The sequence below is a fragment of the Gopherus evgoodei genome, chromosome 9 (genome assembly GCF_007399415.2).
Source record: "Gopherus evgoodei ecotype Sinaloan lineage chromosome 9, rGopEvg1_v1.p, whole genome shotgun sequence".
In the NCBI taxonomy this organism is placed as follows: Eukaryota; Metazoa; Chordata; order Testudines; family Testudinidae; genus Gopherus; species Gopherus evgoodei.
The window spans coordinates 81409935-81427399 of NC_044330.1; the positions used below are offsets into that span (position 1 = coordinate 81409935).

General features: G+C 39.7%; 1 protein-coding gene across 4 annotated transcripts in view; it reads left to right on the forward strand.

The window, feature by feature from the left end:
- Positions 1-17465, forward strand: part of BRWD3 (bromodomain and WD repeat domain containing 3) — an 86987-nt gene that overhangs the window by 36212 nt on the left and 33310 nt on the right. For all 4 annotated transcript variants that reach the window (XM_030574305.1, XM_030574306.1, XM_030574308.1 and 1 more), the window contains 8 exons: positions 2394-2498; positions 4993-5146; positions 5638-5772; positions 6220-6348; positions 11718-11943; positions 12944-13114; positions 16179-16356; positions 17108-17201. In XM_030574305.1, coding sequence (XP_030430165.1) covers positions 2394-2498; positions 4993-5146; positions 5638-5772; positions 6220-6348; positions 11718-11943; positions 12944-13114; positions 16179-16356; positions 17108-17201 — 1192 coding nt within the window. The remainder of the gene's footprint in view (positions 1-2393; positions 2499-4992; positions 5147-5637; positions 5773-6219; positions 6349-11717; positions 11944-12943; positions 13115-16178; positions 16357-17107; positions 17202-17465) is intronic.

Consider the following 17465-nt stretch of genomic DNA (forward strand, 5'->3'; position numbering starts at 1 on the left):
CTATTTTATTTTTGCATCTGATTTAATAGAAAAATATGCCCCCATTGCATAGTCTTCTTGGGGGCATTTCCATTAGTGTTGTTTTTTTTGAAAGTGAATAGTTGGCATATTTTAAAATGCTTTCCAAACGGATAAAACTGCTGATATGCTACTGCAAGACAAGAACAGCAACCGCTACTAACTATCTGACCTAATTCCTTGACATATGATTTCTTCTGTCAGGCCTATCTTGGGCAATGGCTTGAGTAAGCAAATAGTCCTTTCCTATGCCCTGAAGTTCAGCAGAACAGACTTCTGAAAATCATGCGAGAGAAGCACGTTTTTAGTTACTAACATGCTGCCTCCCGTCCCCATGTATTCAGATGTACATGCTGTTCAATGAAGCACTTTAGCTGATCTCAGCTTTTGGGAGGTTCTGTAGGGAAAGATGTACTGTGTAGGGGTAGCCTGGAAACTCCCCATCCCCCAAGTTTTTGGCTTTGGGGTTTGTGTTGGTTTGTATGTAAAGGACAAAGCAGAGGACCACGCTCCAAGAGGAGTGGGAGATGCAGTTTATCTTCAAGTACAAATGTCAGATTACATCTGTTTGTAAAATAGATAACAATTCACTTAAAACAAAATCATATTTCATCCCTCCTATTTCAGATATATTGAAACTTACCTAAAAGCAGCTCTCAGTTAATTGTTCTTGTAATCAGCAGCAGAGAGCACTACAGTCCAATTTTCACAAGAATACAGATGCTCCATGTATTGCTTAGTATTCTCTCCACATTTTATTGGTCATTTATGTACACTTTTTTCCCCAAGTGACATTGTGTGGAGGAACCGTATTAATAGAGTTTAATATTGTGTAACAGTCTTAATATTTCCTAAGCTGAAATACCTCTTATGTGCCTGGCATGAATTATTATGAACGCTGGTACAGATTTTTAGTAAGACTATTACCCTGTGTACTCTATTGTGGATCCATATTACAATAAGTAAAATAGTTAATATACGTAAGCAGCATCTGCTCGCTAAACTCCCAGCCTTCTACTGGCTCCACTTTTGTAGGATCAGGATTTAAAACCTTAATATCCTGGCTATCATTCCTTTGGTATGTTTTATTCACATTTGTTTCCTGTCCTCTGACTATGTCACTGGCACTCTGCAGAAAACTAATATATACGCTGTCCCTACTTGCAGGACCTTTTGAACTAGAAGATAAACACTGGAGGAAAGTTAGAGAATAAAACCAATAGGCCCATGGTAGAATTTTCAAAAGTTCCTAAGGCCAGCTCTGCTCTACAAATCTTTGCTGGCATACCTCTGTCAGTCAGTGGTGTGAAGAGGTGTGATTTCTGACCAACGTAGCTGTGCCAGCAAAAACTCCTACTGTAGTTTATACTGGCAGAACTGTGCCCTCTTTGCCAGTATAAGCTATGTAGACCGTAGGAGTGCTTTGCCTGTGTAGTGTTCTGGTATAGTTATACCAGGAAAGTGCTCCAAATGCAGATCTGGCCTAAGTGATGTAGGTATAAAAGTCTCACTGAAAGTCCTAAGTCACTTAGACACTTGAAAATTCCCCAATCAGCCTATTATATTGATGCTTTTAATATAAATTCCACAATCCCCGTTTAGATTACAGGAGTAATGAAAAGTCCTTGAAAGAAAATAAAGTCAAAATAAAGGAAGAACCTAGCATAAGTGTATTTATAGGTGATTTTTCCCTTCTTTCTCCATGACAGTCAAAATTAAACTTTTTTTAAAAAAAGAAACTATCACTTATTAAAATTCTGTAGGCTTGCATTTTTACACAGAAAGCTTCAGGGGATTTTTTTTTTTTTTGTAAGAGTAAAAAGTGTTGCTGGGCATCCTTGAATTAAATGTACAATACTTGGGGAATTTCGCCATGACAAGAAAAACTAAATATTGTTTCGTTGATGACCATGACAGTTTTATGTGGGTGTGTCATTTTATTAAATATTTAACATTTTAACCTAAAATAGTTTGAAAAATAAAGCTGTGTACATTCATCTTCACAAACAGGACTATTCTTTTGCAGATTTGGGCATAATCTGTACAAATGTTAATACAGTATAATTTATAGTAGGACCTGGCCATATATTTTCTTTTCTGCTGCCATTATAAACTGTTTCAAGGGATTTTCTGTTCTCATTAAAAAGAGAAAGTGCAGCTTATATGAAATACAACATTGAATTCGCTCCAAGGCCATCTGCTAGCTGTAACGGTAATTAATCTTGTGTACTATATCTAATAGAAAAAATATAAACTCATTGTTTTCTCATTATACTCTGGAACAGAGATGTACAAACAAAATAGAAAAGATTAAATATTCTCTGGCTTTGATGCTAACAAATTACATGACTTATTTTTTCCCCATTTGTCTACAGTTTAAGATTTGTCAGTGGGAGCAGAGATGGAACAGCAAGAATATGGCAATACCAGCAGCAGGAATGGAAGAGTATAGTCCTGGATATGGCTACTAAAATGACAGGGTAAAAGAGAACAAAACACTAATTTATATTGTGCCATCATCTATGTGTAACAACAAAACCTTTCCAGCAACTAATTTGAAAAATGTTGTATTTTATATTTTGAATTAATCTCAGTGCACGTAGTTTGATGTGTATTGAAAGAGCTGTGTCCTTGTCCATTAAATAACACAATTCTTTTGAACATTTTAATTAACCTTGAAATTAATCTCTGTTATCATATCTACTCAGCAGTTTCATCACTCCCATGGGTGGCACATTCTTCCTATTTTACATAAGAAACTAGAATGTTGAATAGTCTCTCTCTCATAAAGAAGCTGTAGTGCAGGGGTGGGCAAACTTTTTGGCCCGAGGGCCCCATTGGCTTTAAAAAACTCCATGGAGGGCCCCCCGAACCTCTGCCCCATCCAACCACCCTCTGCTCCCTGTCCCCTGACTGACCCCCAGGAGCAACATGTCTGGCAGCCGTGCTGCCCGTCTGAAGCCAGGCACGCTGCCGCCCTGCTTGGCAGGAGCACGCAACCCTACTGCCCAGAGCACTGCCCATGTGGCTGCGGGGTGGGGGCTGGGGCTAGCATCCCCAGCTGGGAGCTCAAGGGCCAGGCAGAACAGTCTGGCCCGTGGGCCGTAGTTTGCCCACCTCTGCTGTAGTGGAACCTCACTTATATGCAGTTTGAGCTGCATATTTTATAAGACGTACAAAAAAAGTATGGTCTCTCCCACCTATCTGTGAAGATTCAATTGTAGTTACTGTAGTGTGGCCTTAAATTCCAAAGATTTCTTTATTTTTTTACAAAATATGCCATATTATATTTATTATATACTATGAAGTATTAAAATAAACATTTAAATTAAACTAAGAATGGACAAAAATAAACAAAGGACATTGTGTGATTCATCTTGGTGTTGAATCATATGAATTCAATAATTTTTCATGGATCACCCCGTCATTAGTGTATAGTGAAGATTTCCTGCAATTACAGTTAGAATACTAGTGAAGTAATGTTTTCAGTAAAAGGATGTGAGGTCATTTTGAAAATTGTCTTATATAGTTGAAAACAAAGGGCAGAGAGCAGAAAAGTGCTGAAAAGGTCTGAACTTAGTTCTTTTATTTTTTTCCATATTATGTCCCTTTTAAAATATATTTTGGGATTTCTTATTGCTTCATCTAATATGGTTATAAGACTTTTATCTGAATGTTTTCATAGTGTTTCTTAACATTTTTTTTCCTGTTGGAGATGCAACATGATGTAAGATTTGATATGCTGGTTGGGTTTTTAATTTTTTAGGGTAGTTTTTTTTTTTTTTTTTTTTTTTTTTTACCTGTTCTTCAAATGACTTCAATAAGTGGCCCAGTATTAGAACAAACACAAGCATAGAAAATAGAGATGGAAAAAACCTAATGGAGAATTCTGTCCATTTCCCTCTGCTGTTGCAGAAAATATATATCTCAAAAGTTACATGTGTAGTACTAAACATCTTTAAGGTGGCCATCTAACTGTAATTTAGATTTATGTAACTAGTAGGTACTTGTGATGGAGTTTACTATAGCACATAACAGTGGTGGGTGGTTTTTTGTTATTGTTTTTTTTTCAAGTGCCTACAGGAAAAAAGGGAGAATGATTGATTGATTTTGTAGGAAAAAGAATGATCTGTTACACAGAACAGGAAGTGAAACTACTTCTGCTTTTCAAAGAGAGTGAAAATCTTTCAATATAAACCAACTTTTCCACAGTTTTTTATAAATATGTTTATGAATTCCAAATGTTTATAAATTGCATGGATGTGCATGCGTCTCTCAAATTTCCACAGTTTCAAAACAAAAATTTATTTTAAGACTAAGGAGAGAGATATTCTTTCCACCTCAATTGTAAGCTCCTTGGGGCAAGGTCTGTCATTCATTATATGTTTGTACAGCACCTAACGCAATGGAGCTGAAGCTGGTTGCAGCCTGTAAGTGCTTCTGCAATGTAAATGTTTAATAATAGTAAGAGCTGCTTTACTCAGGTAGAGAAGTGAAGGATTAAGGTTAATGTCAAATGTATTAAATATTTCCTGTATCCTGCTTTCATCACAACAAAATATATTCTAGAATTGCATGAACCATTATTTATTTTCAAATTCAATCAAACTTCACTGTCCTGTTATACGCAATAGTATACAGCAGAGATTGGCAACCTTTGGCACGTGGCCCATCAGGGAAATCTGCTGGTGGGCCGGGATGGTTTGTTTACCTACAACATCTGTAGGTTCGGCCAGTCGCAGCTCCCATTGGCCGTGGCTTCCCGTTCCAGGCCAATGGGGGCTGGGGGAAGTGGCGGCCAGCACATCCCTCAGCCCACACCCTGACGGGCCACATGCCAAAGGTTGCTGATCTCTGGTATACAATATAGTGGTGACAGCCAATCGCCCACTCATTTCCAATTGAATTGCTACTGAGAGGTTTTGCTATAGTTACTGAGGTATGATTTGTACTTTCAATTATGAATTTCCACAGTAACAACTTGGTGTCTGGGGAGGACAAAGTAACTAAACTGAAGGTTACTATGGTGGCTTGGGATCGATATGATACCACTGTCATCACTGCGGTCAACAACTTCCTTTTGAAAGTATGGAACTCGACCACAGGACAGCTTCTTCATAGTTTATCTGTGAGTAAAAATCCAGTGTATATTTCAAAATTCTGTACTTCTGTGACCAGAACAAGATTAAGGAGTGGAGTCTGCCATCCTTCCAGGCACTAAGTAATGTCTTACTTCTGAAGTAAGTCAGCTGTAGGCTTCTCCTGAGTCCTGGTTTAAGGAGTGTGTATTATGGAGAGAGAGGAAATTATCATGGTGCTGCTGCTCTCCAGAAATTGCTGGCTGACATAAGGGCCTCAGTCCCATAGCCAGCTTGTATTAATGTAGCTCCAAGATCAGAGCTGCAACTGTCCTCTTTGTTGGCCTCCACTTTACCTTTGCCCAGCTGGGAATCTGGGCTAAGAGATAGTGAATGATAGTAAATGGACCTAAAAGTCCTCAGAACAGTGACTGAAAAGTGATGCGTTTACATATCACTGACCTCAAAATAAATATTTAGTTGCACATTGAGCTGTTATGTAGAAACATTACTTTCCTTTCCCACTTTGCTTTCATCACAGGGCCATGATGATGAAGTTTTTGTTTTGGAAGCACATCCATTTGACCAAAGGATCATGCTTTCTGCAGGTCATGATGGGAACATTTTTGTTTGGGACCTTGATAAAGGAACAAAAATTCGCAATTACTTTAACATGGTAAGAATATTTTCACACTTGTATGAAACTAGGCTTTAGGAAGGAAGGAAGGATTTTAAGAATTACTTTAAGAATAATACTAAGTCATTTGGTAATCTATCGTGTTTACATCTCTGAAAATCAGTGGAATGTTTTTGACCAACTTTTTCACAATGGAGTTTAAGGTCATTGGTATTAAGGTTTAGGAAAGATGGGACACTAATTTAAAAGTTAACTGAGAATTGTAAATGTTAAAAAATAGCTAAATGGGGGAGGGAGGGAATTAGTGAAATTCCATTTCATTGCTGTGAGATGGATCTTACATTAAACTGGGACTTGTATATAGAATGTGTGCAGTTATATAATGATATTTGAAGAATCTGAAGTAGGGCAGATTAAATCGTCATGTTGAAGCTAGTGTAGAAAATAAATGATTTTAAATGGGTATGCGGTGTTTGTATGTTTCAGATTGAAGGCCAAGGCCATGGTGCTGTTTTTGATTGCAAATTCTCACCAGATGGACAGCATTTTGCCTGCACAGACTCACATGGGCATCTGCTATTATTTGGTTTTGGATGCAATAAATATTATGAAAAGGTGGGTTGACTGAATCTTAGACTTTTCTGCATTTTTGGGCTGGTTTTGTTTGGGAAGTGTTATTTATGGTACTTCTCTCATGATGAGCTCTAAATGGTACTTGATCATGCGTCAGTCACTGGTTTTCTAAATCGAAATCTGCATGTATTTAAATATCCCACAGTAAATTTTCCTTTGGTAGTGGGAATAGAGGAGGTTTGGCAGACCTGGAGAGAGTGATGCAAGCCTGCACTACATGTTGTTGTTAACTTAACGTGGCAAGGAAAAGTGTCACTTTCTGAAAAAGCACTCAGAACACCAAAGAAGGTCTGTAGGTACCTTAAGGAAGAGATAAGGGTTTTATTTGATCAAAATGTGTCACTGTTGTTCTTTTAAGTTTTACACAAGTTCTTTTCTCCATCATAGGTGGTCAGTTGGTGTCATGTTCTGTGTGATCCAATAAAATCATTTCTTCCATGTTGAAACTGAACAGAAAATTGACTATATAAAACTAGATTTTCAAAAACATAGTGTTTAGATGTTCCCTTATGCCAGTGTTTCCCAAACTTGGGACGCCGCTTGTGTAGGGAAGGCTCCAGCGGTCTGGACTGGTTTGTTTACCTGCCGCATCTGCAGGTTTGGCCAGTCGTGGCTCCCACTGGCTATGGTTTGCCACTCCAGGCCAATGGGAGCTGCTGGGAGCGGTGGCCAGTACGTCCTTTGGACCGTGCCACTTCCAGCAGCTCCCATTGGCCTGGAACATGCTCAGTTTGCCAGGGGCTTTCCCTACACAAGCGGCATCCCAAGTTTGGGAAAGACTGCCTTACGCTAATAAGGGTCATTATCGAGGTGTGCTGGCTCCTTATTAGCTGTGTAGAAGCACAGCACTAAGGGTTGACAAAGGGGCATTCCCCACACCACCTCCCATTCCTCACACCTCGTGCACTGCTCTAACACAGCCCTGCATTCCCCCACTCTGCTCTGATCTCCTTCTATTCCTTAGCTCTGCACCAAAATAGTTATAAGAATCAGAAAATCTTATGAGCAACTTTTCTTTGATCCCACGTAGTCCCATTGTTCAGAAGGTTGACAGGAGTGCATTATCCTAACTGCTTACTATAGTTGTTCATCTTTCCTCTGTTTAATTAACACTGATTTCCTTGACAACGCTTCTACAGTAGGATCAGTGTCTCCTTGTGGATTTTAGAGCTCTGTAACGTAGATATATTCATCTCAGCGACAAACTTCTAAAAAGAGCCTTTGCAGAGTGCAGGCAAAGAGCAAGGAACCTGTACAAGGCACACTTGGAAGCTGCCAAGGGTAGGGTTTGCCCTTGTGGTACATGAGTGTAGCTCAGGTTCAGTGACCATAGGATGTCACCTCCCAGCATTTGTAATAACTGTCTGGAAGCCCTCTGGCTTTGCCAGGGACCATGGTCTGGTTTTGTTCTCTTTGGCATGTCAGTTTTACTCATGCTGACCTGGAGTTTTAAACTTTACCCTCAATAGCTTTTGAAATGTGCTTCTCCAAAGGGGCAGTGGGTCCAAGCACTAGATAAATTCCTAAGGGTGAAACCAGTTTGGAGAGGATCAGAGCTATAGTTTGAGTCTGAGACCCATGTGTGGGCAAAAGGAGTTAGAACCTCCAGTTGACTTTTGTAAACACCACCATTTTGTGGGGCAGTATCTCAGGAACCCTTTGCACACATGAACCTGAATTTGGCCCTCTCACTCATGAGATACAGTCAGCATGTGGATTTAAAGACATTCTGAGTCAGCATGTGGATTTTAGTGCACTTACAATAGTTACCTTTTAAACAGTGACTCTGAACCTTAAATAGAGCAGAATGCTGCTCTGCCATAATAAAAATGAAATGAGGCCTTTTCAGAGATATATTCTAGGATATGAGTTCTAGGTTCGACGGGGACAGGTGAGCAAACCCCACGGGTAAGTGGGGAACAAGACCTGGGAGATGGGTTGGAAACAGGAGGGAGCACGAGCTATAATGGCAGAGAGAAAGGAGGGTCAGGGCAAAGCTGGAAGGCAAGATCAAACCAGTATCCTAGATGCCTATATACAAATGCAAAAAGTATGGGTAATAAGCAGGAAGAACTGGAAGTGCTAATAAATAAATACAACTATGACATTGTTGGCATTACTGAAACTTGGTGCGATAATACACACGACTGGAATGTTGGTGTGGATGGGTATAGTTTGCTCAGGAAGGATAGACAGGGGAAAAAGGGAGGAGGTGTTGCCTTCTATATTAAAAATGTACACACTTGGACTGAGGTGGAGATGGACATAGGAGATGGAAGTGTTGAGAGTCTCTGGGTTAGGCTAAAAGGGGTAAAAAACACGGATGATGTCGTGCTGGGAGTCTACTACAGGACACCTAATCAGGTGGATGAGGCTTTTTTCAAACAACTAACAAAATCATCCAAAGCCCAAGATTTGGTGGTGATGGGGGACTTCAACTATCCAGATATATGTTGGGAAAATAACACCGCGGGGCACAGACTATCCAATAAGTTCCTGGACTGCATTGCAGACAACTTTTTATTTCAGAAAGTTGAAAAAGCTACTAGGGGGGAAGCTGTTCTAGACTTGATTTTAACAAATAGGGAGGAACTCATTGAGAATTTGAAAGTAGAAGGAAGCTTGGATGAAAGTGATCATGAAATCATAGAGTTTGCAATTCTAAGGAAGGGTAGAAGGGAGTACAGCAAAATAGAGACCATGGATTTCAGGAAGGCGGATTTTGGTAAGCTCAGAGAGCTGATAGGTAAGGTCCCATGGGAATCAAGACTGAGGGGAAAAACAACTGAGGAGAGTTGGCAGTTTTTCAAAGGGGCGCTATTAAGGGCCCAAAAGCAAGCTATTCCGATGGTTAGGAAAGATAGAAAATGTGGCAAAAAAACACCTTGGCTTAACCACGAGATCTTGCGTCACCTACAAAATAAAAAGGCTTCATAAAATATGGAAACTAGGTCAGATCACAAAGGACGAATATAGGCAAATAACACAGGAATGCAGAGGCAAGATTAGAAAGGCAAAGGCACAAAATGAGCTCAAACTAGCTATGGGAATAAAGGGAAACAAGAAGACTTTTCATCAATACATTAGAAGCAAGAGGAAAACCAAGGACAGGGTAGGCCCACTGCTCAGTGAGGAGGGACAAACAGTAACAGGAGACTTGGAAATGGCAGAGATGCTTAATGACTTCTTTGTTTCGGTCTTCACTGAGAAGTCTGAAGGAATGTCTAGTATAGTGAATGCTTACGGGAAGAGGGTAGGTTTAGAAGATAAAATAAAAAAAAGGGCAAGTAAAAAATCACTTAGAAAAGTTAGATGCCTGCAAGTCACCAGGGCCTGATGAAATGCATCCTAGAATACTCAAGGAGTTAATAGAGGAAGTATCTGAGCCTCTAGCTACTATCTTTGGGAAATCATGGGAGAGGGAGATTCCAGAAGACTGGAAGGGGGCAGATATAGTGCCCATCTATAAAAAGGGAAATAAAAACAACCCAGGAAACTACAGACCAGTTAGTTTAACTTCTGTGCCAGGGAAGATAATGGAGCAAGTAATTAAAGAAATCATCTGCAAACACTTGGAAGGTGGTAAGGTGATAGGGAATAGCCAGCATGGATTTGTAAAGAACAAATCGTGTCAAACTAATCTGATATTCTTTGATAGGATAACAAGCCTTGTGGATAAGGGAGAAGCGGTGGATGTGATATACCTAGACTTTAGTAAGGCATTTGATACGGTCTCGCATGATATTCTTATAGATAAACTAGGAAAGTACAATTTAGATGGGGCTACTATAAGGTGGGTGCATAACTGGCTGGATAACCGTACTCAGAGAGTAGTTATTAATGGCTCCCAATCCTGCTGGAAAGGTATAACAAGTGGGGTTCCGCAGGGGTCTGTTTTGGGACCGGCTCTGTTCAATATCTTCATCAACGATTTAGATGTTGGCATAGAAAGTACACTTATTAAGTTTGCGGATGATAACAAACTGGGAGGGATTGCAACTGCTTTGGAGGACAGGGTCAAAATTCAAAATGATCTGGACAAATTGGAGAAATGGTCTGAGGTAAACAGGATGAAGTTTAATAAAGATAAATGCAAAGTGCTCCACTTAGGAAGGAACAATCAGTTTCACACATACAGAATGGGATGAGACTATTAGGAAGGAATATGGCAGAAAGAGATCTAGGGGTCATAGTGGACCACAAGCTTAATATGAGTCAACAGTGTGATACTGTTGCAAAAAAAGCAAACGTGATTCTGGGATGCATTAACAGGTGTGTTGTAAACAAGACATGAGAAGTCATTCTTCCGCTTTACTCTGCGCTGGTTAGGCCTCAACTGGAGTATTGTGTCCAGTTCTGGGCACTGCTTTTCAAGAAAGATGTGGAGAAATTGGAGAGGGTCCAGAGAAGAGCAACAAGAATGATTAAAGGTCTTGAGAACATGACCTATGAAGGAAGGCTGAAAGAATTGGGTTTGTTTAGTTTGGAAAAAGAGAAGACTGAGAGGGAACATGATAGCAGTTTTCAGGTATCTAAAAGGGTGTCATCAGGAGAAGGGAGAAAACTTGTTCACCTTAGCCTCCAATGATAGAACAAGAAGCAATGGGCTTCAACTGCAGCAAGGTAGATTTAGGTTGGACATTACGAAAAAGTTCCTAACTGTCAGGGTAGTTAAACACTGGAATAGATTGCCTAGGGAAGTTGTGGAATCTCCATCTCTGGAGATATTTAAGAGTAGGTTAGATAAATGTCTATTAGGGATGGTCTAGACAGTATTTGGTCCTGCCATGAGGGCAGGGGACTGGACTCGATGACCTCTTGAGGTCCCTTCCAGTCCTAGAGTCTATGAGTAGCGGTGGGACCAATAGTGGTTTTGGCTTTGGGTTTTTTTTGGTAACCTATAATAGAATTATGTTTAGTTTACAGGAAATGTGAAACTTGGTCTTCTGAGCTTCTGTTGGCACCTGGCTACCTCATTCTCACTCTCTTCCCTATCTACTTACATGTTTAATTTTTGTTATTTCTCCATTTGCTCTTCATTATAACGAGTGGAGGACTGCATGCTTACTTCCAGAATCCAGCAATGTCATTCTCTAAACTGTCCAAGGAGAATCATCAGAAAGGGCTACAAGGCAGTCTTCCTGCCTCACTTGGCATATCCTCCTGCTGAAGTTTGATCCATGGTGTCAGAATTTTCAAGCCTTGGGTATAAAATGCATTTGTGTTCTTCATCATGTAATTGGCTCTGCAGATCCCCAGTGCTGGAGTTGTGTTCTGTGGGTGCAGAAACCGTTCCAAAGCAGACTGCAGTTAGTGGACACTCACCTATTACTAAATTGTCCTTCATGTAGATTCCTGATCAGATGTTCTTCCATACGGATTATCGACCACTGATCCGTGATGCTAATAACTATGTGCTGGATGAACAGACCCAACAGGCTCCACATCTCATGCCTCCCCCATTCCTGGTGGATGTGGATGGAAATCCACATCCCACAAGATACCAACGTCTTGTACCAGGACGTGAAAATTGTAAGGATGAGCAACTTATTCCTCAACTGGGATATGTGGCTAATGGTATGTTATCTAAAATTCTTCTTTAACAAACTTATTGAAAAGTATATAAATGCTAATTAACTAGGGCAACACTAGAGGGAATGATCTATTATCACTCTTCTTCAGGTAGATAGTAATCTTCAGCCCAATGTTAATATGTGGGGGATGAATTACAGCATGAATGAAGCAATGTAAGTGTACAGATTGGCCTGTCTTAAAATCAGGATTTGAGTTATTGTAGAGAATCTGTAGCACTCAAACATTAGTGAGCCTTATTCTGTATAGTCAACGAATCCATTAATTTCAGTGGGGCTGTATGCCAGGCTGGCAGAATAGGGCTCTGTATTTTTTTTAATACAGTAGTTATAAAGTAATCTTTGAAAAGGAAGAGGGTTTTTGGTTTTGGAATCAGATTTGTTCTTTGTAATATAAACTTTGCTACAGGAGGATTTCTGTAAAAAATCTGACTGTTAATACCAAGTGAAACATTAGTACAGTATTTGTTTTCTCTGCTGCTAAATGTGGCTTTAGGCTTAATACTTGCAATGGGTGGGGAGAATCTTTTTAATTTTGGACTCTGTGTAGAAAAGTATTTCCCTATATGGCAAGAGAAATTTGGGTAACAAATAACAAGGTATAAGAACCAGATCGCAAGAAGACTTCTCTTGGTTCTTTTATGAGTATATGCTTTCATACAAACTGATAGTCTTTGGCTCTTGCTGCTATCTATATGAATGATAAAAATAGTTTTTTAAATCTCTGGCATGAGTGGAATGAGAACCCACTAGAGCTGAACTTAATGGGAAAGTATTCAGAGGAGCTAGGTATCTCATGGAAATCTTTGTAGTCTACCACCTTGTTGAAATTAGTTGGTAAGCAATGTATTTTACAATAGAAAAGTCAACTTGGCTCTATACAAATGAAATGCAAAATTATATAGTGTATGTGAATGGAAGGCACTTGGTGCGGAGTTTGAGTGTGTTTGAGTTGTTAGTAAAACTGGTGTTTTTGTTCTCAACAGGTGATGGTGAAGTGATTGAACAGGTGATAGGGCAGCAAACGAATGACCACGATGAGAGTATTCTGGATGGAATGATTAGGGAGCTGCAGAGAGAACAAGATCTGAGGAGAATGAATGAAGGAGAAGCTATCCCAAACCCTCCATACAGTAGATCACACTCTATTAATGGTGGTAAGTTTTCCCCCCTTGTCTTGATTACTCATTTAGTCAGACTGCTAGGAAAACACTTGAACTACTGTGACTAGGTGCCTGGATTGGCTGCACCGAGAATGCCAGTGCTTTTGCAAATTTGACCCAATAGTTTCAGCTGAGGAAATGTTTTTCAGGGCCAACTTCAGAAAAGCGTGTGTGTTTGTCTGTGTCCATCCAGATTCAGATCTTCTATCTGTTTGTTTCAGAGGATTGATTTCAATCCACATCACCTATCTCACAGATGAGTGTGTTAATCACCAGGCTATGGAGGCAATCTTTCTCTCTCTCTCCTTGCTGAGTGAATATTTATGCAAAGTGGAACAGCTTCAGCCAGAGAGATTCAGAGCATAATAGCCTATAGCCTGGTGGTTAGGATGGTTACAAAGAAGGAGAGAGATGTGAATTCAGATCCCTGCTTTCAGACTGGGGATTCAAATGTGAGTCTCCCAATCCCAGACAAGTGCATTAACCGCTGGCTAAAGGTTATCAAGGGACACCACACACACTCCCTCAAAGTCTATTCCCCCTTCACCCCCCCAAAAAAAGGCCTTTTCTGTTTTTTTGACAAATGCCTAACATTTTACAGAACATTTTCTGTCTGTTTTTTTCAGTTTGCTGATTTTAACCAGAATATCATTTATTCGCCCAGTTCTACCATAATTCTGTCTTGTGTTTGCTGTCTTTCCCTGTCTTGCCCTAATCATTTAAGCCAGGGGGTCTCAACCTTCATTGCACCGTGACCCCCCTCCCCTTCTGACTACAAAAATTACTTCATGACCCCAGGCGGGTGGGCTGAAGCCCAAGCCCCGCTGCCCTGGGCTGAAGCCCTCGGCTTTGGCCCCAGACGGTGGGGGTCGGGCTTTGGCGCTGGGCCCCAGCAAGTCTAACTCCAGCCCAAACAACCCCATTAAAATGAGGTTGTGACCCACAGTTTGAGAACCACTGATTTAAGCATTAGTAACCCATCCAGAGGTCTTTGGAGCTCAGGTGATGACTTAGTAGAAGAACTGAGAGTGTGAGGTACAAATGAGGGCACTTGATGATCTAACTGGGCAGTGCCTGACTGCTTAAGATAATTAGACCATAATTCTCTTACAAACTTATTTTAATATAAACTTTTACTATATTATCTTATTATCATATATTTGCTGCAGGGATGATGCTTTCTAACTTTTCATGTCTTAATGTCATCACAACAGTGTATAAGTAATATTTAGACAAAGTTATTAGAGTACAGTGCTGCGAAAGATTAATGCTCTCTTGCTGCTGCCTATGTATAAAAAAATAAAATATCTGCTTTGTCCCAGTGTTTCATTTCAAAGCTTGAATTTGTTCTCCTGTCCCACTGTTCTGTTTCCCTTTCTTCTCTTCTGATATAGACCATGGTTAAAAACTAAAATCAAACCCAGTCAGATCTGACCAGCTGATTACAAAGCAGCTTACTGTCTGTTGTAACAGATGCTGTGGACTTGTGCTGTAAGTCAGCTAGTCACAAATCAGTTTATTCATAGTATCCAAAGCTCTTAAAAAGTTTACTGTACATTTGCTAGTAATCTGGTTTTAGGTTTTAAATGACTGAGTGACTTGCTTATATTTAAACTATTTGCCACTGATACAGATCCATGGGAGCAGTATGCTTAGAACTGCCTTTCCTTAAACCAAAGTGATAGGAAAGGATTACCAACAGAACACCTAATTTTATTTTGATCTAAACCAGTGGTTCCAAACACCTAGCTCACAAGCCAGATCCAGCCTGCTTGAGGTTCTTATCTGGCCCTTGTGACCGATTTTAAATTTTGCATAGTGCAACGTTTCATTTAAAAAAAAAAATCTAGTCCATATGGGTAAGATAACCCTCCAAACATGAACAGAGTGTTAACAGATGCCCCATTGCCTTCCAGAGTTTGCAGGCCACTTTAAACAGTAGCTGTGGGACACATTAACTACCCGTATTCACCTCAATGAGATGTTTACATTTAAGCCTAATTGACACTTTAAGAACTAGATTTTCATACAATTTTGCCTAATTATGAGTGTACTTTCCATGTGCACCATATTTGTGCATATAGAAATTAGATAATTTCACTTCTAAATAGCCAGGTAAACCAAAGATAGGAATAGCTGTGGTACTAATACAGCACAGCATCTTCTTATCCCCACTTGACTGACTAAAGGAAAGATTCAGACTTTGTCTGGCTCTGGGTAAGTGGCAGCATATAGCTGTGCTGCCTTGAGAGCAGCTCAGGGACAGAGTTGTGTTGAGAACATAAGAATGGCCATACTGGATCAGAGCAAAGGACTATCTAGCCTAGTATCCTGTTTTCCGACAGTGGCCAATGCCAAGTCCTTCAGAGGGGATGAACAGAACAGGTAATCATCTAATGAGCCATTCCCTGTCGCCCATTCTGAGCTTCTGGCAAACAGAGGCTAGGGACACCATCCCTACCCATCCTGGCTAATAGCCATTGATGGAACTATTGTCCATTAATTTATCTAGTTCTTTTTTGAACTCTCAAAAAAGGCACAACAGGGTAGGTTATAGAAACAGAGCAAGCGGATGTGTTGGATCCTACAGTGATCTCATCCACTTTTGTAGCGTGACACTTTCAAAAGCTCCTAAGTCAAAGTCCTATTGAAAATCAGTGGGACTTTGGCCCCTAGGTACTTACAAAAACTTTACATATACATCTTATGTTGGCCTAGTTGTTACTTGGCTGAGAAATCTCCTCGAAAACTCCAGGTATCTGACTGATCACATTTTTTATGAGTGTGCAAAGTGGTTGGTAACATTCCAGCGACACATAGAAGTAGGTATTCCCCTAGATATTCATCAAAAGCATCAAACCCCCTCACCTCATATTAGTCACTGATTTTCAGTTTATCAGTAACTGTGATAAAACTGCCCTCCTCTGGACCAGCACAGCTATACTCTGCCACTTGCAGAGGGCTGAGAAGAAACTCTCTGTCTGGCTCTAAATTTTATGCATAGATTTTTATTAAAATAGTTGTGGAAATGAAAGAGATCTTCATTTTTGTGTTTTAGCTCTTAGAAGTCCAGGTTTGGACTCCCCACCAAACGTTGGTCTCAGACGTAGTGGTCAGATTGAGGGAGTCCGGCAAATGCATCTCAATGCTCCTCGCAGTCAGATAGCCACAGAGAGAGATCTCATGGCTTGGAGCAGAAGAGTAGTGGTGAATGAGCTGCATCCAGGGGTTAGCAGGTAAGATGAAGCCATTGATGCTGAATTTCTGTTGGAACTGTCTCCATTCCTTTGCAGTACAAGAATACTAAAACATTGAGTTAATTTGTTCCTATTTCTTTATTAATCCAATATGTGCTGTCCATATGGAATCAATTGTACAAACATTATGAACTATATATACTAGTAAAGATCATATTGTGTGCATGTATAATGTTCCAAAGAATGCTTGGGGGAGAAAGAGAATAAATCATGTACTGTTTCAATGATGCCTCTTTCAAAAATGAGAGATTTACATTTTTTTTTTAATAAATTGATTTTTCAGTTCCATATTTTCTTCAGACTTAGACTTTAAAAATTAGGATTATATTCTGCCTGGGAATTTGAAGACTGATAATTTCTTACCTATATGGTTATTTAATTCCTTCTTTGCTGGTTCAGATAGTCCATTCTTACCTTTTTGGGGCCAGTTTTATTTCGACTGTTCTTTCTCTAAAGGTTTGTTTTTCCTACTGCAGCTTTTAAAAATTTTTAATAGGTCGTCATGCTCAGTGAAAGATTTCTTGAGCTATTATCAAACATCCAGCCAGCTCCCCTTTTATAAGGAAATGACTAATGGCATCAAAAGAGTTGTGTTTGTTTTTAAACAAAGCAAAATCTCTGGGTGCTAGGAGGACTTAAGCCCATTTAGCTGGTAGCAAGGAAGCAAATATTGTTGCTAGTCTGTTTAATGATTTAGTGAATAGGCTGAATGTCTGCTGTATGTTTTAAGGGTTCAGGAAGAATGCCGAGCTGCCAAAGGTGATATGGAAGTTAATCTTTACACTGTTGAAAAGAAGAGAAAACCATCCTACACTTTGCAAAGAGTGAGTAATTTTCACTAGAAGAAAAGGGAAAATAAGAATGGAGACCATTTTAAGCATTATGCAAAAAAAAGTCCAACAGCAGTTTTTCTAGATGTTTTAATATCATTGCTACTTAATCTTTCTAATTTTACTATATGTAGCTCCATTTTTAATTTAGTCTGTGCTGTTAGCTGTGTAAACCATTGTTATGGGAGGGGAAATGGTGAAGTACATGGTTTAAGTGAGAAAAGACTTATCTTAGATTTAAAAAAAAACATTGGTACC